A 27,651-nucleotide genomic window follows, 5' to 3' on the forward strand; every position below is an offset into this window, starting at 1 on the left:
AGCCCCTTTAGCTTGACTGTCTACCACATGGACATGTTATTATAAGCATGTTAGCATGACAGCTCATTGCAGTAAATTCAGCCTATTGAGAATTTACTTCCAATGATGTAGAAGTAAATTAGAACTTAGTTCCCTCACTCTTCCTGTTCACTACAAAAGGGCAGTAAGTCAGTACAACCTCTGTTATTTGGCTTAGTCTAGTTACATCTACAGTAGGGATTGCTTTTTTATGCTCTGGTAACTTTTCTTGCCCATAATCTGACATTAATTCAACTGATGCCTAACAATGCAGTCACAGCCAACAGCTTTGTTAAACCAGAAATAAGGGCTTAGCACTGCTCTATGCGTTCTGGAACATGAAGGAGAGCTAAACTTTATTTACATTTATACATTTGAGTTTTCAGAGGTTTAATATTTTCCACTTCACACTAGGGATGTGAATGGCTAGTCAGCTAGTCATTTCCCCTTCCCCCACCCTTGCTGCCTCTATCAGAAAGAGGCAGCAATGGAGGGGGAGGGAAGGGGTGCTTCAAAGCGGCAGTGCCACATGGAGCCCGGGGCCAGACACTGGACTCCACATGCTTCTGCTGCTTTGCAACGCTAGGTGCAGCCTGAGGCCAGATGGGGACTCCCCTGCTGATCCCGGGGCTCCATGAGGCGTTGCCTCCGCTTTGATCAAACTCAATGGGATGTTGTGAACTCAATGGGATGTCTCAGTGGAAGACCCCCACCACATGGAGATGCGTATAAGAGAGATGGCCAAACTGTGGCTCACAAGCCACATGCAGCTCTGCAGCTCCCAGAGCCCAAGTCTGCCTTCTTCCTCCTCCTCCATCTAAGCCTGGTGAGAGGGGTGCTCAGGGCTTCGGCCCTATGGGGTAGGCCTGCTGGAGACCCATGTCTCGGCAGGAACCTCCCACAGAACAGAAACTTCAAGCCCCACCCCCAAGCAACAAGGAAGAAAGTCCTGAGCCCTGGCAGGCACGCCCAGCCCTTGAGTTTGTGAAGATTACCCTGTACAGCTCAGAGGATCAGCAGTTTGGCCACCCCTGTGTATAGCTTGAAACAACTGCTCTAAGAGTTGTAAACTGTACCATTCAGCTCAGTGGGAGCTCTCCCAACCCTTCAGATTTCAGGTGTATGTGCCTATATCATTCACTTAGCTGCTATGTCTACACAACACCACATTGCACTGCACCCAACTGCTGCAATCGCTGCCCCATGTGGATGATGCCGTTGCAAACTGAAGGTACCCAATTCGCATTAGCACAGACCATGTTTTGTAGTTAGAGGGGGACATTTTGGCATGCTCTGCAATTTGCACTCCTGTTGCCTACATGGCAGTGCCCGTAAATAAGCCCAACAGTTTTGTCTCCCCTCTATACGGCATGCCTGTTCGATACCCAGCTCAATCTCAGCAGTGTCTGCCTGTATCAGGCGCCAAACAGCCCTGTTCTTACCTCCCTCCACAGATGCAGACTGTTGTGCCTAGCGCTGCCTTGTCAGAGTTCAGCAAACCCTTCCTGGCACAGAACAATTTCATCCTGTCGAGGGCTCTCGGAGACATCTCTCGTCTCATTTTCAGTATAGCAGCTAGTCTCAAATCACTGTACCAGGCTTCATATCCCAGACAATACCACTCAAAGTCTCCGCAGGTGAGGCTCAAACAGCTAGGTGGCATTGGGGGTGCAGAGATGGGAGATAACGTTTAATAGAACAATCATGTAACCACATCGAAATGTAGAGGTTACACGACTATTCGATAGTCCCCAGGGATGGGGCTGGCAGCCAGTGCACTCTCAGCCCCACTTGTGGGGAGCCCCACCACCCTACACTGCTGCCTCTCTATCAGAAGCAGCAGCGTGGGGTGGCAGGCTGGAGCTGGTTTGAAAACCAGCTCCCCACACAGTCCAGCTCTGGCCTGCCACCCTGCAGTGCTGCAGTAGCCCCTGTCCTTAGGCGGTCCAAGCTCCCTGCAGACAGAGGCTGCTCCATGGGATGCCGGCACAGCCCCTGTCCGCAGTGAGCTCAGGCCACCCGTGGACAAGGGCTGCTGCCATGGAGAAGCTTTTGTCCAGAGAGCCCGGGCCCATCGTGGACAGAGGTTGCTTTGTGGCAGCCTCCCTCGCCTCTGAAAGCTTGCTCCCCTCAGCACCTGGCCCCGCAACTGCCTCTGTAGGAGGCAGCAAAGGGGGGCAGGCAGGTCTGTGGCATGTCATCAGCTCCTGCCTTCCCCCCCTCACTGCTGCCTCTCACAGGCAGCAGCATGGGGGGGGGGGTGGAAGCAGGTGGATTGGGTGTTGACTCCTGCCCCGCCCTGCTGCTTCTGATACAGAGGCAGAGGGGATGGGGTGGGCAGGGGGAGGGGGTGGAGAAAATGGGTGTAGTCCACAGGATTAACCGACAAGCCCAGGCTTATCAGCTACACATTGACAACCTTAGGACACATATGCTGATAACCATCCTCAGAGTTGCACTTGTAACTCATGCTGTAGCTAAGGCAGTTGCCCAGCGATAACTTGGACATTTCTAAACCGGTCCTGCGTTCCAATCAACATCTGAGTCCAGCAATACGAGTTTTCTAAGGGTCAAAGGTTAACTGGTTTTCCTAGTTCTGCACCAGGAAATATTCAAAGAACTGAAAATTCTAAAAGCCAAATTTTTAGGTGTATCTTGAGAACTCCCGCCTAGACCAAATGTCCCCAAAACTTGTTCCACTAACCCTATTCCGATCTGCCCCAGGGAGAGAGACAAACAATTAGAGAGTGTATACGGAGCTTAAATCACTCAAACATCTGCATTTAATGTGAGAGTGTGACTCAACCTCAACTATAATGTAGCAAAAGTGTTCCCCTTAATGTATTTATATATTATATATTAGAGAGCCTTCCTTGCTTACACAGATCTCCATGTGCTTTACAGACATCCGTTACTTATCCTAATAGACCTGTAATAGTCAACTCATAGGGATGCCATGAGGGCTATTTAACTAATGTCTGTAAAATGCTATAAAAAGGCTAAATTAACCTCACCCTTATGACACACAGGTGAATATTAGCTGTCTTATTTTACAGATGAGAAACAGGGAACACAAAGGGAACTGTCCCACCAGGAGCACAAGGAACAGCCAAGTAAGAGCTAGGGATGTTAAAATTAGATCAACGAATCAAACAGTCGATGAATTTCCATCAACTATTTAATTAGTTGATAAGGGCACTTCCATTTCGAAATGTAGCAAGAGTATGCCGGGCTGTTGCTACATCTCGAAGACGGAAGTACCGGTGCGAGGCTCCATGCAGCGCTTCTGCTTTGAAATGTATGTTTCAGAGGTGGAATGCTGCCGCTGCACCCCTGCCCCCTCCCACGGAGCTGGGGGGGAACTGGTTTTTAAGCCAGCTGCCCCCCAACACATCCCTGTCTCTTCTCCTGTCCCCCTGACCTTGCTGCCTCTTTCTGATGAAGCAGCGGAGGGGAAAGCAACTAGTGCACAACTATCAGATAAGCTTTTTCTTATCAGATAGTCAACTAGTCGATTAGTCACTTACATCCCTAATATGAGCCTCAATTTTCAGTACTTGGTCAACTCACTGGACAACATTCCATGGTACATTTTTCAAAAGTAGAGTAAACTAAAGAAAAAGTTTGAGAAAACAGACATCTGTTATCTTAGTACACACAGGAATCAGTTTTATTCAGTATTTAACGTCTATGGCAAAGTATAAAACAAAGGATATTTTAAGAGTACACACCCCCAAGCTTAAACTTACTACATCTGGCTCTGAATTTCAGTAATGAATCACCATTACAGAGGATCTGCTCAATTTTTAATCACTGTTTAAAGCAGTTTATTACTTTATTGTATCCGGCTGCAACTTGAATATGTAACCAGACTTAAACCTGCAGCTATTTAAGTTAGTAAGTGTCGGATTCATTCAAGATAAGTGTCCAGAACTTCAATTACCAGGCGCAAAGTGAGTTAGTTCAGTTTCAGTTGCTTTTCTCTGCTCCAAGTAAAAACTTTGTAAAGCTCAGCGGACACATAAGAAAGGATTACCCGGACATAACTCTGCTCTTAGCGTAATAGGGTTAAAAGAATTATAAAAGAAACAAGAAAAATACTTTAAAATGTAACAAACCACAGGGTACTACTTAAATCAACAAGGAAAAGAATAGAATGCAGGTTATTAGTATATCCTGCACTTACCCTACTGTGCATAAATATTTCAGTACATGGCATCTAACTATATACACAACAGAACTCACGTAAAGGGTTTCTGTCCAGTTCATGGCTCACTCCTTTGTATTATTTTCCCCAGGGTAGAAGATGATTGGATTTTCAACTTGGTTTGTCCTAGAGCTGTTAAATATCGGTTAATTGAATAGTCGAGTAACCTCATGAATTTTTATCACTTGACTATTCTATAGTCCCCAGGGATGGGGCCGGCAGCCACTGTATCAGAGGCAGCAGTGCAGGGTGCCAGGCGGGAGCTGGTCCACAAGGGGAGCCAGTTTAAAAAGAACAGCTCCCCATGTGGGCAACCTGTCTGTCACCTAGTGCTGTTGCCTCTGATAAAGAGGCCCCTGTTTAAGGGGGGAGTCTGAGCTCCTGGACCCGGCGCGAGCAGGAACTGAGCCGGGCTGCCTGCCCACCTGGCTCCTAATACACTTTAAACAGTGGTCCCCAACCTTTAGAGGCTTCCAGGCACCCGGGAGGTGAGGGCCACCCACACGCCGGGCACCCGGGGGCGGGGCCACGCGTCCGGGGGCACACCAGGAGACTGGGATGCCCTTGCACCGGGCGCCAGCGTGTGCCCTAGGGCTGGAGCTGGGGCCGCCTGAGCGCTTTGTGCCGTGGGCCCGGGGCCGGCGCTGCCGCCCGAGCCACGCGCCTGGGGCCGGCACTGGCGCCGCTCGAGCACCGCGCGCCCGAGGGCCCGCATGTGCCCTGGGTCTGGGGCAGCCTGAGCGCCGCACACCCAGCACCGGTGCGTGTCGCGCACCTGGGGCCGGCGCCTCCCGTGCGCCGGGGCAGGGCTGGGCCAGGTTGTCAGTGGGCACCCACGAATGCCCCGGCAGGCGCCATGGCACCCGCGGGCACCACGTTGGGGACCACTGCTTTAAATGCAGAGTTGCAGCAGGGGGCAGGTTCCAGACCTGGTGCAAGCCAGGACTGAGCTGGGCTGCTGGCCAGCCTGCTAAAAAGGGGAATGCGTGAGGGAGGGTGAGGGAAATGCGTGTGGTCTATAACATTAACCAATAAGCTTTTGCTTATTGGTTCATTTACTACACTATTACATCCCTAGTTTGTCCTAATCTGTACATAGAGGAAGAGTGATATTCAGACACCAATAACTTCCTTTTGAGGAAATGAGTTTTTCCAGAGTCATACATCTTAAAAAAATAAATTGCAGTGTACTAAATAAAAAAGGGTCCCTGGAGGAAGGGCCAGCAATCGGTGTGCTCCTGACCCCACACCTGAAGAACACCCTGCCGCCCTGCACTGCTGCCTCTGATACAGAGGCAGCAGCAGCCTCTGCCCGTGGGGGACCTAAGCTCCCCACGGACAGGGGCTGCATCAGCATCCTGCCTGCCCCGTTCAGCAGCTGCCTCTGTGGGAGACAGTAAAGGGAAATGCGTGTAGTAGTTTGATTAACACATAATCCTAGGCCGATCAGTTAATCGTTTACACGACTATATGCTAACATCCCTACTAGAAACACCTCCCCAGGTTGTGAAAAAATCCACACCACTGAGACACATAACTACACCAATTTAACCCCTGATATAGACAGTTTTAGGTCAAGGGAAGAATTCTTTTATCAGCCTAAACTATGCCTGAGATGGATTTCCTGGGCTGACAGGAGGGGCTCAGCCCACCTTTCCAAGAGGCAGTAGGCACTAAAAATGCTGCATCTCTCTCTGGAGAGATCAAGCTAAAATAAAATGTAAAATATAGTATTTTGCATAAAACTGCTATGCTGAGTAGCACTTCAACGTTTTTTGCAAACAATGCCAGAGTCCTTATGTACACAGCCTGTAGTATTGCGGTCATTTGCCTTGTCGATACCACTTGTCAAATAAAAAAAAATCTTTACACCAAATTTTGTTTTTCAATACCATTTCCAGGTTTGCATTTGGCACTGGAGTCAGATCATTGTGCCAAATGCTGTATCAGCTGTAGACAAATACAAAAGCAACATACTGCAGATTCTCAAACTGCCAACTGCACTTTCAACATGACTGATAAGAGCCTCTTGCAGGCTGTTTAAGAATTTTAATAGTTCAGTTTCTATAATAAGTCTGACCTTCAAAAAAACTGGGCAATCTTATCACAGCCAGTAATACAGCAGTCAATCTTGATTCTTGCACTGAGCATAAAAAAGATTTGGTATTTATTTTTCCCAACCGTAAATCATTACTCATCAAGAGACTCATCAGAAGTGTGCACACATTTTCTTTAAGGCTCCAAGAAAGATCATTCTTAAAAGGAATCTAAAGGATTCTTCATCTATAAACTGACAATGAAGAAATCTGGGGGGTCAAATCCAGCAGCCTGACTGTTCATGCAGGTAAGTGTTGCAGGATCAGGCTCTTAAAAATGCCCAAGCGAGCATTTTTATCTGAAAGTAACTATGAAACCGAGAGCATGTGCACACCTGTTTGTTTACAGTTCTTGATGTTAGTTTCCTATTCACCCACACTGGCCACATATTTATACAACACCCAACACTGCATTAGGCATCTTTGTAACTTCAGCCCAAGAAACATATTTCATTTGCCAAAGAATTTAAAAGTTGTTTGCCTGACTCTGCCTTTTATTTTTGAAGGTGTTTTTACTTTAAGAATCTAACCATGCAAGCAATGCCAGCAGCCAAAGAAGACTTCTATCCTGACTTCACACATTCACGTTTCTCCTTTGCTGTTTAGAATAAAAATATGTACAGTGAAGTTGGGATGGGTATGTTCAAATCCCCACCCAGTTACAAGAAGCTGTTTTTTAATGGAGTTTGGGTGTGTTAGATGTCAGAAATACCATGTCATACGATAGTGTAGGCCATGAGTTAGAACCAGAGAATTTCATACACACGTTTAACTTTAGTAAATGTATACCGGGGATAGGGAGACAGGAGACAGGCCAAGGCCACATCTCTACTTGCCATGCTGAAGATCAATCTTCTGGTCATGATTTAGTAAGTCTAGCAAGGACTAGGGATATTAAAATGTGTTTATTTTAGTAAATGTTTAACCGCTTAAAAAAAAAAAATCAGCATTTACACACCTGGAGGGGGGAGGGAAGCAGGCAGGAGTTGGTGTCACAGGGAGCCAACTTTTAAGCCAGCTCCCTGCAAGCACTGGCTCCCACCTGCCCTGCCCCGCCCCTCTCCCCTGCTGCTGCCTCTTTACCAGCTCCCATCTCCAGGATCATTGATTAACCGTGTACACGGGTACACCTTCACATTCCTAGTAAGGACCTACTAAATTGAATGCTGAGGGCGCCCTCGACTGGCACCAGTACTCCTCGATTTGTGAGGAATAAGGGGAGTATTTGCTCCCATCAACCTCTCGCTGTGGAGATGGGGCCAAACTTGGTTTAAGGTGTGTTGACTCCAGCAACATTATTTACATAGCTGCAGTTGTGTGCCGTAAGCCAGCTGTCCTAATCCATCTCTAGAGCCTATGCTTCCAGTTTAATTATTCATGCATTCTCTAACCTCTCATAATGTAAAAAATCCTATAATATGAGTAACAGGCACAAACCTATACCAAGATATTTAAATTCTGGTACAACTCTAACACTAGCAACTTCAAAACTAAGGGTTATATTCAAATCTCTCTCTCTCACGGTTTTACCCCTTCCTTCCCCACACTCCAAAAATTTGTGCATAATATTAAACAAATGATCACTTCTTAAACTTGGGGTTTGAAATCAAATTAAACTGTGGATCAGAAGGTTATTTATTTCCCCAATGCTTCTGTGTAATATTAAAATTGCATTATGAGCCACACAAGGCTATGATGTATAATAAACCTGGTCCTTACATGAATAATGCTTCTTACTTGGCCACTTCACCCACAAAAATACAGAAAATGAATGCTGTAAGTCATATTAAGAACATCCATATTCGTCATTACCAAGTTTAATTCCTTCATTATTCTAAGCAATGAAACATATATGTAACTACACAGAAAAGAGGACATCACTTTTAGCTGCAACCATATCCTGATGGAGCCATTCAAGTGAGGAGATGAGCTAAGCTATTGGGAAAACTTTAGCCACTACTAGATCTCTCTCTGAACAAGAAGTGAAAGACATGTTATTTGAATCAAATGCCAAATGCTGCCTGCCATCTGAGTTTATTAACCTTAGGGTTCTTCTCTAGACTCATAGTAGGCAGTGAAAGAAGACCACAGGAATGCCGGAGTTGAATTGTATTTCAGCTCTTAGCATGAACACAGCTATATTGACGAGATCAAGTATTTCAGTGTACAAAATCTTTAGACTGTTCATGCAAAGATTAAGTACACAAGAGAACCACAGAAGTTAACCCACTTTTGAAGCCCCCCAGCAAAAGTCAACAATGTTCCAAGGACAGTCATACTTGTAGTGCCGAGCCGTAGATGATTTTGGAATCATTGTAGATAAGAGTTCTCTGAAAACATCCAATGTGCAGCAGCAGTCAAAAAAGAAACAATGTTAGGAAGCATTAAGAAATGGATAGAGAATAAGACAAAGAATATCATATTGCCTCTATATAAATCCATGGTATGCCCACATCTTGAATATTGCATACATACATGGTTGCTTCATCTCAAAAGAGATTAGTGGCATTGGAAAAAGTTTAGAAAAGGGCAACAAAAATGGTGAGGGGGATAGAATGGCTGCCATATGATGAGAGATTAATAAGACTGGGACTTTTTCAGCTTGGAAAAGACAACTGGGGGGGAAATAGGATAGAGGTCTATAAAATCATGACTAGTGTAGAGAAAGCAAATAAAGAAGAGTCATTTACTCCTTCCCGCAACACAAAAACTAGGTGTCACCCAATTAAAAGTACTTTTTTGCAGAGTTAACTTGTGGGACTCCTTGCCACATGAAGTTGTGAAGTGCAAGACCATAAGAGGATTCCAAAAAAAAGCTAGATTAATTCATGGAGGATAGGTCCATCAATGGCTATTAGCCAGGATGGGCAGGAATGGTGTCCCTAGCCTCTGTTTGTTAGAAGCTGGGTATGGGTGACAGGGGATGGATCACTTGATGATGACCTGTTCTGTTCATTCTCTGTGTGGCACCTGACATTAGTATTCTGTCTTCTGACAGTGGCCAAACTAGACGGACCTTTGGTCTGACCCAGTATGTCTGTTCTTATTCCATTTGCTAATGTTTAGAGCCAGGTTTTCAGAGCCGATTAACAGCATTCATAAAAATACGGCACCAAATATAAACTGGTGCTGATCGGTCTGTGTGTTTGAGTTATAGTCTGCTTTTCTGATCATTTAAGGGACAGCTGCCACACCAGCAAACTTTCTGAAAAACAGGAGTTATTGCTCAAGCCACCAAGCAATGTAACAGAATTTCAGTGTTAGGCACATGCACCTTTCTTAAGACATGTCTACACAGCATCATTATTTCGAAATAATGGGTGGCTTATTTCAGAGTCTGTAAGCCTCATTCAAGGAGGAATAAACCCTATTCCAAAATCGCTCTTGTGGAATAGGGGGAGTGTAGACAGGGCAGCTAGAGTTATTTCAAAATAATTGGCCTCCAGATCCTCCCACAGGTGTCCTGCTGGCTCCTCTGTCCACACTCAGCACTACTCTATAGTACACCTTTCAAGGCACAGCCTCAGGGGACAGGCTTGTAGCCCTGACAGCCCTGAGCCACATTGCAGCAGCCTGCACAACCGTCCCTTCGGACATGAGACACCCCTGTGCTCCATCCGCGCCCTGCATGGCTACAGCCGAACAGGCAGCCAGCTCCCAGGATCCTGCCAGGGGATGAAAGAGGTGTGTGTCTTCCTGGTCGGGTGCAGAGATCTTGGACCCCAAGGGCCACATGTGCACCCAGGAGCAGGGGCACATGAAGGTGAAGGAGCTCAGGCAGGCTTATGCCAAGGCAAGGGAGAACAGCTCCCACTCCGGGACAGCACCCCAGACCAGCCCTTACTAGAATGAGCTCCACTGCATCCTAGGGAGCAGGTCAGTCCTCCCTCCTCCCCGCTGGTAGTGGACTCAGGGCTGGAGACGTCCCATTGTCATCCTCCCGGGGGCGGAGACAGGGAGGAGGAGGAGCTGGGTGATGCCAGCAGTGCCAACCAGGAAGCCTTGCTCTCCCTGGAGCCAGTCAGCCCCGCGCTGGATGTCTCCCAGGCATCATGTGATGCCAGGGAAGGCCAATCAGGTGAGTGCCATTAGTTTCCATAGACACACATGGGTGGAGGAGGCTGGCGGTGAGGGGCTGCTGCGTGCTCCTCACTTGGCCTTCTCGGCCCGGGGCTCGCGCAGCAGCCTGTGCATATGAGTGCCAGTCGGGGGCACACAGCCCTATGAGGCAGCAAGAGAGGACCCTTGTGTTCTGGCTCCCACCACAAGCCACCATAGAAGGAGGCTGGGGACGGACACACACGCATGCGCACCCGCACCCTTGGGGCAGCATCTGCTCCCGGGAACAGCACAGCAAGTCAGAGGAGCATCTGCCACTCACACACACCTTCCCCCAACACCCTGCTCCCCCCCTCTTTCAGAGATACAAGCCCTCTCCCTGTGGACGTTCCAGTCACCAAGGTCCAGCCAGATGAGGAGGCAATGGAAACTCCCCTTGAGATGCCCTTCACCACAATATGGGCCCTGCTGAGCCTGGCATTAAAACATTCCTTGGTGGGGGTCAAGGTGCCTGATGTAGGGCTTCAGGAACCAGGGGAGGAGAGGGTAGGCAGAGTCCCCTACAACACAGACTGGCATGTTCATGTCCCTGACCCTGATGGTGCGATTGGGGAAAAAAGGTGCCAGCATGCAGCTTCCAGAACAGGCTGGAGTTTTGGAAGACACATGTCTTGTGTGCCTTCCCCAACCACCCAATGCAGATGTTGGTGAACTGGCTGTGGTGGTCAATGAAGGCCTGCAGGACCATCGAAAAGGACCCCTTCCAGATGATGTACTCAGATGCTCGGGGGCCTGGATGGGGATGTGAGTGCCATCAATAGCCCTGCCCTCCCCCTCCCCCTGCAATTGGGGGAAGCCCTTGGTGGTAAAGCCAGCAATGATGGGGTCCACGTCGCCCAGGTTGATATTGCATAGCAGGACGGCATAGATGGCTCTCACCTCCTGCAGAAGGAGACAGAGAATCAGGGGGTACCAGGGCCCTCGGGAGTTCTCCAAGCACAACCTCCTCTCCCCCTACACACATCAGAAGCAACCCCAACTTGCCCTATCCCTCGTCAGGGCTTTGTGAAGGTGGGACTGCATAACCTCCCAGGGAGGGGGTTTCCATCACCCCCACCACACTCTTTGCCTAGGGAACCCTACTCCAGTAGTTCAGTTCAACACCCTCCTGGGATAATAGCACGGAAGCACCATACCTGCACGACTACGACCCGGACGGTCGATCTCCCCATGCCAAACTGGTTCCTGATGGATTGGCAGTGGTCTGGCATGGCGAGCTTCCAGATGGCAATGGCGACCCGCTTCTGGAGTGAGATGGCGGGTCTCATGTGGGTGTCCCATCGCCGGAGGGCATGGGCGAGCCACTCACACAGCTCCAGAAAGGTGTCCTTCCACATGTGGAAATTCTGGAGCCACTGCTAGTTATCCCACCACTACACGATGATCCCGTCCCACCAGTCGGAGCTGGTGTCCAGTCGCCAGAAGTGGTGATGCACTATGGGCAGGGGAGGGTGGATGGATGGAGTTGAGCTCCGTGAGCAGCACCCGGAGAGCGGAGAACAATTGCCCCACAAGTAGCTGAGGGTCCTGTTCCTGCAGAGCATGGAAGGCAGCCTGCAGAAACGGCAGCAGGAGGTGCACTAAAACATACAAGAAGGTGGGAGGCAGGTCCGGCTCCATGTCTAGAGTGCTGAGGTGTCCACCAGGGCAACCAGAGCAGGCGAAAGAATGGGTTTGCTGTCCTTCAGTGAGGTATGCAAAGGAGAAGAATCTGAGACACAGCCGTACAGGGGGAGTCCCTTTAAGCCTGAGCTTCAGCTGCTCCAGGAACAGAGTGCTTTCCTGATGCCCTGCCAGGTGCCTTACATGCGATTCAGCATCCAACGAGTGTGAAATTTATTTCAAGATAGCTCAGCGCTATTTCAATGGGCATATGCTGTGTAGACGTGCCATTTCGGAATAAGCATGTAGTATAGACATGCCCTTACTGTTACCATAATGATGGATACAAGTAGTACCTCCTTGCCATTGCTTATATAGAAAAGTAAGCGTTACAAATTCTGTTTTCCTTGTAGTAGGTTAATTGGTATCAACAAATATGTATATAGAACGCTAATTTTGCGAAGCAGTTTACAGAGATTAGAGTAATGGTCTCTGCCCCAAAGATCTCCGTCTTAATGGTAAAAACACACATGAGAATAGTCTAGGAAAAGGAATAAAAATCTAATTGATAAAGTATATTCCCTTACTAGGAGTTAAGCACATTAGATATCTTCAAGTCTCTTGTGTCTTACAGTGCATAATGAACCAAGTATCAAATTTTACTAAGCATTTTACCAGAACGTAAGTAAAATCCACCATACGAAAGGAACTGTTCGTGTCAGCACCCAGTCCCTAGTTCTAGGAGTGAAAACTCTTCAGGTTCTCAAATGATCAGATATAGACTTTAAAAAGCAATGAAAGCTAAGTCAGATGAACAGCTGCTTTGCGAGAAGTAGTTTATCGTTTCATTAGGGTGACTGCCAAAGTTAAGCATTAACATGGACTTTAAATACAGTCCTATGTTCATATCTTAGCTAAACCCAAAAAATACATTAAAGACAAGAAACTTAACCTATAAGCCCCTTCCTCAGCTTTACTCTGTGACCTTTGTGTGTGGGAGGAAGCACAGACTCATGGAGCAACTATGGGATTCAAAACTTCAGGGCTGTAGTCTCGTTTCTGCTACGAACTCACTGTGTGTCTTCTGTACCTCAATATCCCTCACTCTCAATCTTAAAAATTGGACGACAGCATTTTGAACAGCAGAGGTATCAAGCTTAAAAGTCTGCAGAGTGCTTGGAGACCCTCAGGGGACAAGTGACAGAATATGTAATTTTTAAAAATAAATAAATAAACATGAGCTATAAAAAACCCTACACCACACAGAAGACCTACAATTTGGGACAATTTGGGAGGCTGACCAATTTGAAAAAAATGTATTTTGAATTCTGAAAGGAGACTTGCGTCACTCATACCACCACCCTATTAGAAAGTCCTTTAGCAAGAGACAATACAATAATGGCAGCAGGAACCAATTTAATCAGTCGAAGAGCAAGCACGAATCTGGATACAAGTACTGTGCAACATTTTCTTCATGATCACAACGTAGTGTTACACAAAAGGAATCATCCTAAAAGAGAGAGAACTGCCTGATATGTGCAGCAATGCCCAGGCACACCTAAATCTTAAATTTATCACCAAAGTCTCAGACACAGAAACTCATTGAAAACCTGCATTAAATCAGGACTCAAGGTCTATGTCTACATTGGTATGATTTTGCGCAAGAACTCTTTTGCGTAAGAGTTCTTGTGCAAAAACTCTTCCAGAAGAGAGCGTCTACACTGGCACATGCCTTTGCGCGAGAGATGTGCTTTTGCACAAGAGCATCAGTGCCAGTGTAGATGCTCTCTTGCGCAAGAAAGCTCCGATGGCCATTTCAACCAGAGGGCTTTTTTGCGCAAGAAATTCATGTTGCCTGTCTACACTGGCCTCTTGCTCAAAAGTTGCACAAGAGGGCTTATTCCTGAGCGGAAGCATGATAGTTCTTGCACAAGAAGCACTGATTTCATACATTAGAATGTCAGCGTTCTTGCACAAGAACTCGTGGCCAATGTAGACAGCGCCTATGTTTAGTGCAAAATGAGACAGTAAGCTTTCTTTGTTTCTCCTATAAATATGACCTCCTTAGATGTACACTGAAAATCTATCTGAATGAAATAGTCATGGTAAAAATCCTGAGGCTAGGCAGGCAAGACTTCTGGGTGTTAAGCAGCCCAACACCTGTACTGATCCAACCCACTCCTTATCAGGATAGCTATTAGCAAAGCAAACTACTCAACTGGCCTAGTTTCAGACCCATGAGATTTGAAAGACTTTGTATTTTGCTATAGTTTCTGCCACCTTTGGCTTTAGGACACCTATCCTCCTTCCCAAGCACACTGCTGCTTGGACATACGCAATGAACATAAGAACATAAGAACGGCCGTACTGGGTCAGACCAAAGGTCCATCTAGCCCAGTATCCTGTCTACCGACAGTGGCCAGCACCAGGTACCCCAGAGAGGGTAGACCGAAGACAATGATCAAGCGATTTGTCTCCTGCCATCCCTCTCCAGCCTCTGACAAACAGAGGCCAAGGACACCATTTTATCCCCTGGCTAATAGCCTTTTATGGACCTAACCTCCATGATGCTAACCTCAATGCTGTTTAGGTGTCTAATGCACACCAAAGCCAGACTAGTAACACAATTGCTAAGTGTTGACAGAGCACTTAGTGTTATATAAAACACAAATCATTCCTGGTTACTAGGCCGCCTTGAGGAAGAAAACCTATTCTCCTCCCATTGCCAAAAAACCCCATCAGTTCCAATAGCCCAAGTGAAGGTTTGCCCCAGTATGAGACATCCACAAAGCTAAAGTGCATGAGTTTCAACTTGAATGAATATTGTTTGTCATGAGGTGAGTTGTCAGTTCAGGATGCCAATTTGTAATCCCCTCCCCGCACCGCAAGTAGGGTTTTCACACACAGGAAACAAGACATTTTTAACAGAGTACCCTGATCAAACATTACAAAAAGCAGCAGCTAAGCAAGTGTACAATAATGCTACAGTAAATAGTTCCAATACATTTTTAAAGTGTCAGCTCTCTAAATTAAGGAATCTTAACTTTTGAAAAAACTACACTTTTTATACATTGCATCTTCCTAATTAATTGTTTAAATATGACCTTGCCAACATCAACATTAAGGCTGATAGCTAAGAAGTTTCAGACCAATTGGGTTTGAATTGAAAGAGTCTAAATGTTAAACCTCAACACAGTATGAAATGCAAAAGGGTTTCTAGACATAAAGGAGGCTGTCTGAATAACTCTGATATCCTACACACAACTCCACTATCCAGTAAATGCATGACAGACTTCACCCTTAATTTTATTTAACAGTTCTGAAGTATGTCTCAGGTTAAATTAAAAACTCTAGTTTTCAGTCTCAGAGCAATGCCGAGACTAAATAACTGATCAGAAATACAGGCAAGTACAGAATTTTCAACATACATTATGTTAAAGTGCAGTGTTTCACACTAAAAGCAGTGAACTATAGACATGTTCAATTACTAGTTTTCAAACAAAATGGACACAAGGATAAGTTTCAATAGTATTATCTAGTACCATTGATCCTTTAGGATAATTTCTATAGCAGTGAGTTTGGCAACCTTTGAACCCAAGTTCTGCACAAACTACACAGCCTGCTAACTCCAGCAGAAAGGATGGCAACCGGTCATAACATACAGGAGGTTGCTTAACTTAAGGGTGAAGGAATGGTTGGACTCAGGCACCCACAGTAAATCCCTGACCTTTATGAAGACTGTGCTGCATGAATATTAAAGATCCTGATGCAGATAGGTTTCTGGATTGTAAGGTTTTGTCCTAAAGACCCACATACTGTAACGTTCACAGTGTTGCATTTAACCTCCTCAAGAGGATGGAGGGCTGTGCTGGCAAGGGGAAGACTATGCAGAAATAAGCATGTGAAATGGAAGTTTTACACAATTAAGCCTACTTTATGCATGAATTTGATAAACACTGTAAAACAATTAAAAACTGAAACATTACACTTCCAAAACCTCCTTAAGCTATGAATGCACGTTTCTAAGCATGGGTAAAGTTATTCTTATGGTACAGACCCACACACATGTTCTGACAGCGCCAGAGTAAGTTAGCTTCCAAGACGTCAAACAACGTGTGAGCAATTCCCGTGCAACTGTAACACTGTTTCCTGGCCAGTCACTTTACAGATTGCAGTAATTATAACACAATGAATCAAGTTAGAATCATTCCCCAACTTCAGCCAAATTGGAGGCATTTATCTAATATAAACAAGTAGTTTTCCTGTGGGCTATCTGCACTGACAAAAAATGGAGAAAACTACCTGCATAAGAGTCAGGGTTAAGCTGGAGAAATTTAGTGGCCTGATTATTCACACTACTGAGCAGCTGCAACTCTCACCGACCTCCCATAGGAGCTGAATGCACTCAGCACCCCTGAAAAGGCGGCCATAAGAAATGTATCTACATCAGTGATGGGGAACCTATGGTTCGCAGACCAGATCCAGCCCCAGCTTCCCTTGATCCAGGTCACAGCAAGGCTTAGGCCTTCCCTTCCCTGCAGCCACATAGGTATGTTAAGTAACGGTTAATTAGCTAATCGAGCAGTCGACGGAATTTCCATCAATTAGTCGATAAGGAGGGGGTGCTCGCTAACGCCGCTGCGGCTCTGCATTTTAAATGTAGTAAGAGCCGCTGGGCTCTCACTACACTAACGGTATGTCTACACAGCAGGGCTACACTCAAAATAAGCTACACAACTTGAGCTACGCTAATTAAACATTAAGTCGAAATTGCTTATTTCGAATTTAGGTATGTCTACACAGCACTTATTTCGAAACAGAGCACTCTTCCCCCAACTTCTGTAACCCTTACTGTATGAAGATTAAGGGGGAGTTGGAGTAAGAAGTCCTCCAGCTTGACATTATTTTGACATTATGTCAACATAACTGCTTGTGTGTAGACATGGACTATGTTATTTCGAAATAACTTCAGTTATTCCAAAATAACACTCCTGTGTAGACATACCCTTAAAGTGCAGAGCCACAGCAGGGTTAGCTGCCGGGAGAGGAGAGGGGGTGGAAGCCAGGACCAAGCAATGCAGCTCTGGGACCACTGCGGCTCTGCCTTCCCTACCCCTGCTCTTAAGCCAGCTCCTCCCCAGCACCAGCTCCTGCTTCCCCCCACCTTGCTGCCTCTGATACAGAGGTGGGGGGAGAGGGGAACAGTTGACTACTAGAGTAGTTGCTTACATCCCCAAAAGCCATAGCAGGGCAAGCCAGTGCTACTGCTCCAGCCCTGCTGCAATTACCCCTGCCTCTGCACCCCGCCCCACATCCTACAAGGTTGGAACATTAGCGCCGGCTCATCCTGCTGCCTGGGAAGGGGGAGGGGGAAGGAGAGGGTGGAAGAGGCAGAAGCTCCAAGCCTCACTATGGGCCAGATAGAGAAGCTGGGGAACAGATCCAGTCCCAGTGCCCTAAGTGCGTCTGCGTCTTTTTGGTTGGTTTTTATTATTATTATTTGAGGGGGGCCAGGCCAGTGAGGGAGGAGTGTTCTGTTTCTTGCGGAAGGTAGTGAGGGTTTGGTGGTTTTGTTTGGTTTTTTGTTGTTTTTGCTTCTCATTGGTATGTAGCCCCAGATGATTTTTCTTTGAGTCAGTGGGCCCCCTAACCAGGAAAAGAGTCCCCATCCCTGAACTACACTATAAAGCACTATTCTTACAGACACTATCTTTGATTTAGTAAACTTCTGGATAGTATAGATATTGTGTCCTGTAAACCTTATGAAAATGGAGACCTTAATAAAGAGTAACTTATGGTTAACCTGTTTAAAGAACTTTTACAGCTGCAACACAAGGGGGAAACATTTAGGCAGAGATATTTCCTTACCTGGTATGCAGCATATTTTTTTGCAATACTGAACAAAATAGACAGTAATGCCATTTTAGACTGCAAAAGTACCAGATCATGGAGATAAGATTAGATATTGCTTTATATGTGGTTCTGGCACTGAGATGCCCAGAACTTTATGTGGTCTCATCAGAAAAATGCCAACTCTGGAGAAGAGTAACAAAAGTAAGGCCTCTGCAGCTTCAAATTCTGAAGAAAGTTTACAGTACTAACTATAGCCCACTGATACCTGCAAGCAGTTATAGTAGTTTGGAGAAATTCTGCATGCGTAACACAAATGGTGAAATCCTGACTCAGTTTCTTTCAAAAGTTAGGACTTCATCCATTGATGGGAAAGGAGTTGTATTTATACATATCCTCTAAACAAATAAATAGCATGAAGTTAAACAAATGAAAGTTAAGTTAATTAGGAGTCTTGGAAATTTATTAGATTATGGAGCAATCTTCCAAAGCAAGAGGGTTGGAAAAATGTATTACAGCTATCAATTCTGCACTAGTTAAGGGATGAGCTAGCTGGGACCAAAAAGGTCTTCAGCTCTAATTTCTATAATTGACTACTTGTGCTTATATAACTCTCCCCACCACCCAGTATAATGTTTCCTGTTGCTCAATCCTGCAGTGAAGTTATAATCCTGTTTTTGCAGCATCACAGTCTGGTGCTATGGCAATGATGGAGAAACTGTAAATAGAGTCTATGACTACATGGCAGGATCAATCAGAAGATAGGAAAAAAGGGAGCAAGCCCTTAAGACGTGCATGCAAAACACATTTCTTCCGTTGCTTCCCTTTAAAATATATCAATTTAAATACACTACCAGCTGAATTCACACACTCCTGGTAGAAGTGTACTTCTGTAATACATAAAAACTGATAGACATTTAAAAAAATTCTTTGAATTTGGCATTCCGCAAAGGGAGATGCAAAAGATAACAGCTGTTCCAGCTTCCAAACATTTACTTTGCCAGTACATCCTATTTTTCATTAGCAACACACTGCTATTTTACCATCAGATCTCTCCAAAGCAAAAACTGACATTCTTACTAACTTGTGGTAGCATTCTCTTATTTAGACAGAGAAGCTCATCACCAAACAAAAGCAAAAGGTTTCATTCATAAATCCAAACGCTCAGGAATGTTCAAGTATTATCCCCATTTTACAGACAGGTAAGCGAATCTTAAATTATCACAGCAACTCTGTGGCAGTCATCAGATAAAATCCACGAGTCTTGGGGGTCTCTAGACAACGCTGCCTCTTGAAACCATACAGAATACCTGTCCCGTTACTGCATTCTTTACATAGTAACTCCCACTATCAAACATCAATGCAAGGACTGTTTCCCTTAAGCATGGGTTTGTCCAAGCTTCTCAATAGCTGAAGTTGGTGAGTCATGAGCTTCCTCACCCACGGTGAAAACATACAGAATCTACTGTTCTGTAGTGAGGTAACCTTTAATTATCAAGGCAAGAAACACCCTTCCCGCATCACATTAGGACTTGTAAACTCAGGGCTTGTTTTTAAACCTGTGTCAATGCCTCACTACGTCACTTCAAGGCAATGAATTCTAGCCTGTTTACTCATGCACACAAAGCAAATGCTGCAGAGCAATATAAAGCCTTGCTCCCAACCTTTATCAACAAGATGCATCTCTATCACTATCATGTGTGTGGCATCATTATAAATATCAAGCATGTGACAGGAAATAGGCTTCCAAAAAACTAAATCTTTAGTGAGCCCAGGCAGGATAATAGCACAGTCCATTCTGATTTACATCAGAAAGTTGTATTTACATACAAAGATGGTACTTACAAGCCATGCAGATTTCTAATTTGTTAATATTAATTCTATTTGGTCCACAGTAGAGTAGCCTAGCGAGATGAAAATTATTGGCTATTAATCCACTGCAAGTGAAAACATTTTAACAGAATGACAAGGCAGGAGGCTAGCGTGAACCAGCAACATCACCGTCCTGCTTGTTTACCATTAAAAAGCAACCCCCAAACATGCAAATTCTGAATTACTTCCTGTCACTGCTGCATTTAACCCCACTCACCCACTTGTTATATATGAGCTCCTTGGTAGGGATGTAAGCCACTAGTCAACTACTCAATAAGCATATGTTTATCCACTAGTGGAGTCACTACTCAACTACTCACTCTTCCACCCCACCACACTGCTGCCTTTATCAGAGAAAGGCAGCAAGGTGGGGGAGCTGGAGCCAGTGCTGGGGGGAGCCAGCTTAAAATCCTGTTTCCCCCCCATCACCATCTCTGCGGAGGGGCAAGGTGAAGCAGAAGCTAGTGCGAGCTGATTCCCGGCTCATGCCCAGTTCCCCAGCTGGGCCTCTGCCTGGTGGCTCTTAATACATTTAAAAGGAAGAGCTGCAGCGGGGTTAGCTCCCGGGGCCAGGAGCTAACACCGCCGTAGCTCTGCAGTTTCCCCTCTTATCGACTACTCATTTAGCTAATTAAGTGCCATTTTAACCTCCTTACTCCTTGGGGCACACTGTAGAACCATCTGATTGCATCTTGTGGGTGCCACTATAATTCAAGAGTAGTTTTTATTATTCAGCAACAAATAGAAGTCCAAGACTGTTGTCCATTTTGTAATAGTGGATTTCTCCCCCTCCTGATCTTTTATTTAATATTAATGCCAGGGCCATAAAGTCAAAAGATATCTTGTGCCACCGGGCAGCCACCCACAGAAAATAAAAATTGATTATGCTGTTCAAGCATCATTCTAAACTGTCATGGGAACTAGAATTACTCAGGACCACTCAAGATCAAATCCTTAGAGCTCTTCATTAAACTATTTTGGCTTTGATCCTGCATACATAGACTTCTCTGCCTGCACAATAGCCCCACTATGACTTAACTGAGTCTGGCTAAGTGGAGCTCTTTGCAAGACTAGGGTTACTAGTCCAGACCAAGATAGAAATCACTGACTGGGCAGCAAGACTTCAGACTCAGGCATTTAACGTCCACTCAGGATTTCAATGTGCACAAACATTTCTACTGGGACAAATATTATTTTTGAATCTTGTGCTATTTAAGAGCATGCCTCAATTTGAAAAATATTTCCTGAGCGCAAACAAAGATTCAATTTTTTACAAAAATTTATCTTGGGTAGTATTTGGGAGGAAATCCATTAATTAAGTTTAGGGCTGTCAATTGACCTGCGTTAACGCCTACGATTAACGCAGGACAGGGTTAACACGTTAAAAAAAATTAACATGTTAATCGCAGGCATTAATGCTGTGCTGCCCCTTTGAAGTGCCGCTCCTGCACCTCAAAGAGGCAGGGCAAGCAGAGCTGGGGATCAGTTGGCGTTCCCAGCTGATCCCTGGCTCCTAATGCACAGCCCCTTGGAAAGGCTGCCATGGTGCTTCCAAGGGGCAGCACTTCATGGAACCCGGGGTCAGCTGAGGACTCCAACTGATCCAAGCTCCATGCAGTGCTGCTCCATTGAAATGCTGCTGTGGCGTTTCAAAGGGGAGACACACGCAATTAATCGCACTTAAATGTTTTAATCGCTTGACAGACCTAATTAAGTTTGCTAGCTAGAAGCTTTGTTCCTGGTGTATCTAGGTCATCTAAATATGAAAAAGAGCATTCAACAGCACACTTCTTTTCTACCTTAGGCCTTAATAAAGGTAACATATCCCCAAAGTCACAATTAAAGTTCTCAGCGCAAGAACCTCACCTGCATCTTTGTTCATGAAAGGCCTAGTATACTAGTTTGCCAATAATTACCATTGTACCACAAAAGCTAGAGAATTTGACAGTCCATCTCCCTGATAAGTCCCCAGTTGAGGACATGTCTGACAAACACTTTACTCGAGATATTACAAAGCGATTAATGTAACTGTGTAAAATTCTTAGCGGTTACACGCCGTGGGCTCTGTATTCTAAAGCTTATACTGCAGAACCCATAGCACAGCACAGCCCAGTCCAGTGTGTGCCGAGAGCCAGCTTACTAGCGCACCAGCTCCCAGCCCTACTCCCGGGGAGTCAGCTACAGTCCCACGCTGCAGACTCTGATACACAGCCAGAAGCACAGGGCAGTAACAGGCTCCCTGGAAGCCGGTGCACACCAGAAGCCAGTTTTAAAGCTGACTCCTGGTTCATTTAGGCTCCAGACTGCCAACCCTGCTCCGGGGTAGGCAGCTGCTGCCCAAAATGGTTACATGTTTAAACAGTTACACTCTTACATCCCTACTCTTTACTACACTGAAATTATTCAAAAGGTTAAGAGATCACTGAAATCGGACTTTTGCCCGAACGGGAGCAGCATAGTATTTCCGCAAGAAGCACTGATTTCTTACAGTAGGAAGTCAGCACTTTTGCGTTAATTCAAGCGGCCGGTGTAGACAGCTGGCAAGTTTTTCCGGAAAAGCAGCTGATTTTCCGGAAATACTGGCCAGTCTAAACACAGCCCCGTTTTTCTTTTGAACTCAAGACAAAACAATGCTGCAGATACTGCTGAATGCATGATCATACATAACCCTGCGTAACCAGGGTGAGGTGCTGCAGACAGGATTGGACTTGATGGTATAACAGCACTGTTTCATCTTTAACTGCCTTGAGCCACTAGAGTAGCCAGTCTAAAAACACACAAGAGTAATAAACAAATAGGGCCTATTATGTTCATTCCAGCCACGCTGTTAACCTATTTATTACAGACACAGGAAGCTGCACAACCTTACTTAGTCATTAGCAACTCCCAAAGTTTCTTTCTTCATTACAACTTCCAAGTTAACAGGTCTGAGTCTCAGATCATGTATATTCTGTGCATTTCCCTACATGCACGCACTCCAAACACACATACATAGCCTTTCCAAAATACTAACTTTGTATTTGTAGAGCAGTCTAAAAAACAAGGTGACAACTCATCACTTTTTCAAATCAAAAGCCACCATATTAGAAAACAAAAATAACCCTCTGAGGCTACAACAAAAGTACTTAAATAAAGCTGTTTCAAAGCTAATGACATTGTGACCCATGTAACCTCAAAGATGTTATCCGAGTTCAACCTCATTTATCAGAGCTGGCTAGGTTAAGAGCGAAAGTTTAGTGAAACCAATTAAAAACAAATTAAATCTTGCACTGAAGCTTCAGACACATAGGTCCCTAATTGCTTATCACAGGTGAGGGTGAGTCCACATCACAAACATTGCCTGCAGCTGTTTGTCCAGCATTAGTGTATTTAAAAACAAAACAGAACTAGAGTCAAAGAGATAACAAAGATAAAACTTGAGACGATCAGAAGAGGGGCGGAGAGAAGAGAGGGTTGGTCCCTGCCTGGGGCTGAAGAAGAAAGGGGGAGGAAGCTGTAATGATAGGGAAGAGGTGCGAGGCAGAGGAAAGGGAGATACGGTGTGGAGCGGAGTGAGGACAAGCAGGTTGATAGGAAGAGAGCAGGAACCGCTCTTAGGGCCGTGCACCTGCCCAGTCAGGCTGCAGGCACCAGCTGGGAGTGATGAGGCAGGGATGGATTAGGGGGGAATAAGGCAACAGGGGAAGGAGCCAAGGGGGCTGCAGCGGGGGGGGGGGGGGGGAGGAGACTTGGGATGAGGGAGCAGACACGGGAATGGGGGGCGGGGCCTGAAGCCGGGGAGGCCATGGGGGGGGGGGGCAGAGGGTTGTAGGCGTGGAGCTGAGGGAGAGAAGAACGGGGGCAAGTACAGAGGAGGGGTTGGGGGGCCTTGAGGAGGGACCCGGGAACTTCCGGGGGGGAGTTCAGGGGGTTTGGGGGGGCTCTAAGAGATCGGGAGGGGCTCCAGGGAGACCCAGGTGAAGGGGGGGCTCCAGGGGGACCCGACAAGGGATTCAAAGGTGGGGAACTCCGGGGGGGCTCCAGAGGGGGGAGGGGGATTGAGGGGGGAGGGCGGGGGGGCTCCAGAGGGGGGAGGGCGGGGGGGCTCCGGGGGGCTCCAGAGGGGGGGAGGGGGATTGAGGGGGGAGGGCGGGGGGAGCTCCGGGGGGGGCTCCAGAGGGGGGAGGGGGATTGAGGGGGGAGGGCGGGGGGCTCCAGAGGGGGGAGGGCGGAGGGGCTCCGGGGGGGCTCCAGAGGGGGGAGGGGGATTGAGGGCGGAGGGGCTCCGGGGGGGCTCCAGAGGGGGGAGGGCGGAGGGGCTCCGGGGGGGCTCCAGAGGGGGGAGGGGGAATGAGGGGGGAGGGCGGAGGGCTCCAGAGGGGACCCGATGAGGGATTCGGGGGGCACCCGAGGTGAGCGGGGGGGGACTCGAGGGGGGCTCGGCAAGGGGGGGGTAAGTTACCCTTGGGCGGCTCCATCCCCGCGCGCGGAGTCTCCGGCCGGCGCTGAGGGGCCCCAGGCGGGCCCCGGGGCGCGTGTCTGGCGGAGGCCGCTCTGGGGCTCCGGGACCCTCCCGCTGCGCCGCCGCCTCCTGCCCGCCGCTCGCTCGCGCTCCACAGTCGAGGCGGGGGAGGGGTGCGTGCGTCGCTCCGAACCCTCCGCCCGCCGGGTTTCCGTCCGGACGCCTTTCCCGGGGACACGAGACACGCGGGTACCGCCCCCCGCCGGCCCGGGCCCAATCACAGCGAGGCGCCGCCGCCGCCAGCCTCCTCCCCGCACACGCACACTCCCACGGCGCCTGCGCGCACGCCGGGCCGGAGGGGAGGGGCGTTCCGCCGGAGGGGAGGGGGCGCACGCGCGAGGCGGCCCCCTGCTGGCGCGCGAGAGCAGCCGCCGCCGCCGCGACCTGCCCCCAGCCCGACACCCTGCCCACGTGCCCACAGTCACCCGACGTCACTGCAGCCCTCCCGCGTGAATGGCTCCCCCAGGCTGTGTGCAGCCCGCCCCCCCCCCAGCAGCCCCTAGAGCTACCGGGGGGGGCACGTGGGGATACTTCACTTAGCAATTGCAGGGGGGGTATGGGGGGAATTGCAGGAGGGGGTAATGGGGGGGAATTGCAGGGGGGGTATGGGGGATGCACCTCCGGAGGGCTGCCTGGGTCACCTGGAGGGAAGGGGGAGTTGCAGGAGCAACCCCTGCCTTGAAGTGGTTTCCATTGTCTATAAGGCTGCCAGTTTGGTTCAACATCACTCAGCACCCCACTACACCCATTGTTTCACCCCCTTTAAACGGGGGGGGGGCAACAGAATTGCCAGGTCATGGACTCTGTGTGTGTGGGGAGGGGGGGTGCTCTGTGCTCCTAGGGCCGTAGGTGCAAAGCAAGGCTGGGGCTAGTCCCCCATGTGCGCACACCTCTGCATACCACAAAGGATTCCGTGGCAATTTAAAGGGTCCCAGGCTCCAGCCAGGGACCCGGAGCCTTTTTGAATTGCTAGGTCCCAGGGCAGTGGCCCCCTGTGGAACTCCCCATCCCCCCACCCAGTCAGCAGGCCTGTCAGCTGGAGGTCTATTTTAGGAGTAGGTGGGTGAGGTTCTGTGATCTGCAAATGTTCAGGAGCGTAGACTGGATGGTCATCATTGTCTCTTCTGGGCTTAAAGCAAGGGTGGGCAGTAATTTTTGTAGGGGGGGAACTTAATTAATTTTACTACTCCAGGGGTGGGGCCTAATGCAGAAGGGGCATGGCTGGGGACTAGCCTCCCCCTGAAGTTGTCTAGGGCCAGAGGCTTTCAATTAAAACCATAGAAACGGGCTCATGGCTCCCAGCCCTGTCACCAGGGCCGGCTCGAGCCATTACTGCACCCCGGGCAGCGGGCGCATGATGCATGCGTGGCTCCGCCCCTGGGCGCACGGCGCATGCACAGCCCCGCCTCCCGGGCACGCTGCGCACCTTACAGCTGCAATCGGGCACGCGGTGCCTGATTGCAGCTCTAAGGGGCGCACCTTACAATTGCCATCAAGCACCCCCTATAGGTTGGTGCCCCGAGCAGCTGCTCGGTTAGCCCCCTGCTTAATCCGGCCCTGCCTGTCACTACCTCATTGCCTGGCAGCTGGCTTGGATTGCTGCGGCTATTTAAAAGGCTTGCGACTCTGGACCCTTCCACGGTAGTGCCATGCTGTGAGCCATGAGCCAGTTTAATAGGATCCTGTTACCTGAGCCACTGCCTGGAAATTCGATGCACGGGCAGCAGGATATAAATGAAATTAGCCGGATGCAGTCCACAGACTGGATCAAAGTATTAGGTGGGCCAGATCTGGCCTCCAGGCCACATCTTGCCTAGCCCTGCCTAAAAACCTGGGCATACAAAAAGTTCCACTGCACTCCCCACAGAACATCCTAGTGCACCAATTGTCATACCTAGCCCCCTGTTTTCCCACCCTGACAACAGAAATACGTCCCCTGTCCCTTACAATCTCCCTCGCTCAACCTGTCAAAGAAAAAGCTATTTGTGTTTTCAAGGTTGCTAACTTGAGATTTCATTACAAGTCTGGTGATACTTGGCGTTCTCAAAGCCCTAGCTTCTGGAAGCATGTGATTAGGTGAGAATCTCAGCTTTCATTAAAAACAAGCCACACAGTTTCTTATCTTTATGGTTTAAGAGACAAGCTGGAAAATATGGTCCCAAGTGTAGCCTAAAAGTTCAGAAAACACAAAGCAAAAACCCAAAAATATTAATTCAAAATCATTTTTAAATTAATACTTATTTTTAAGCCAATTTCATGGTTTGGGGATGGCCTGATTCATGATTTTTGAGTGGTTGGCATTTGTGCAGACTAGACTGTGGAAAACAAATAAACCAAAACCAACAAGAAGTCCTGCATTGTTTATGCAAATTCAGACTAACCCAGCTTCCCCTCTGATTCTTGTCAAACAAACCAAAGTGAGGAGTTTGCCTTCGGGTAAGAGAAGGAAATAATGGTGTCTAGTGGGAGGACATAGTAACAAAACGGTAGTGATTTTTACATCTTAGCATATGTGCAACATAGACCTGTTCACTTGCCCCATGACTCTAGGTTGGGGGGCAGGGTTGCCTGAGTGTTTCAATTTTAGTTGAGCAAATACATTTTTTAAAATTTTTTAAAGCCAAAATGTTGTCCACTGTTTCACTAATTCTTTCATTGCTTTGTGATTTTGCTCCGGTGTATTGCCTCTGGGTTGCGATCAAGCATGGAAAATTTCAGCCCAAAGGCAGACTTTGAGACTGTAACGGAGAAGCTCAAGGATCACTGGGCTAGAAATTGGAAAATCTGGGCTCTGTTCGTGCCTCTGCTGAGAATATCTCTTTGGGGCAGTCACTTCATTTCTGATCAGTAAAAAGCTGCTTGTGCCTATTTAGATCACAAGCTCTTTTGTCTCTTAGGTGACTGTGCAGCTCCTAGCACAATGGGGCCCTGACATGGGTTGAGGAGACAGGAAATGCTACTCTTTGGAGTTTGTCGCTTGATGGTACCTCTATCTGGTACTCAAACAACATAGCCTGGACGGTGCCCCTCAGCGCAATGCTCCCTACAGCATCTACATCAGAGGCGGCCAATAATTTTCACAGGGGGGCTACTTAATGAATTTTGGTATGGGGTCGCAGGCTGGCTCCACCTCCCCATCCCCCGGAAAACGGTCAGATGCAGCCATGGGCCAGATCAAAGTGGTTTGTTGTGCACTCGCTCACCATTTAGGCAAGCCCCAAGTCCGGTCTGTATCACAGTCCCCGAGGCATTGACATACAACAGTGCAGGGAGAATGTTCCATAAGGCGGGCGCAGCTGAGGAGAAGGCTCTTGCACCAGCCACAGTGAAAATTCAGGGAGGGATTTGGATAGAGCCGGGAAGGGAATCAGGGGCCCAATCCTGCT

At 47.6% G+C, this 27,651-nt stretch overlaps 1 protein-coding gene across 3 annotated transcripts in view; it reads right to left on the reverse strand.

Moving 5' to 3' along the window:
- The window catches only part of OTUD7B (OTU deubiquitinase 7B), an 85,865-nt gene extending 61,310 nt beyond the window's left edge, over positions 1–24,555 (reverse strand). The window contains exon 1 of one of the 3 annotated variants that reach the window (XM_075908067.1): positions 24,206–24,555. In XM_075908067.1, the coding sequence (XP_075764182.1) occupies positions 24,206–24,221 (16 nt within the window). In that variant the 5' untranslated portion in view covers positions 24,222–24,555. The remainder of the gene's footprint in view (positions 1–24,205) is intronic. The other 2 variants (XM_075908068.1, XM_075908066.1) reach the window with 2 other exon arrangements.
- Between the last annotated feature and the right edge of the window lie 3,096 nt (positions 24,556–27,651).

This window comes from Pelodiscus sinensis, chromosome 24 (assembly GCF_049634645.1).
Source record: "Pelodiscus sinensis isolate JC-2024 chromosome 24, ASM4963464v1, whole genome shotgun sequence".
Lineage (NCBI taxonomy): Eukaryota > Metazoa > Chordata > Testudines > Trionychidae > Pelodiscus > Pelodiscus sinensis.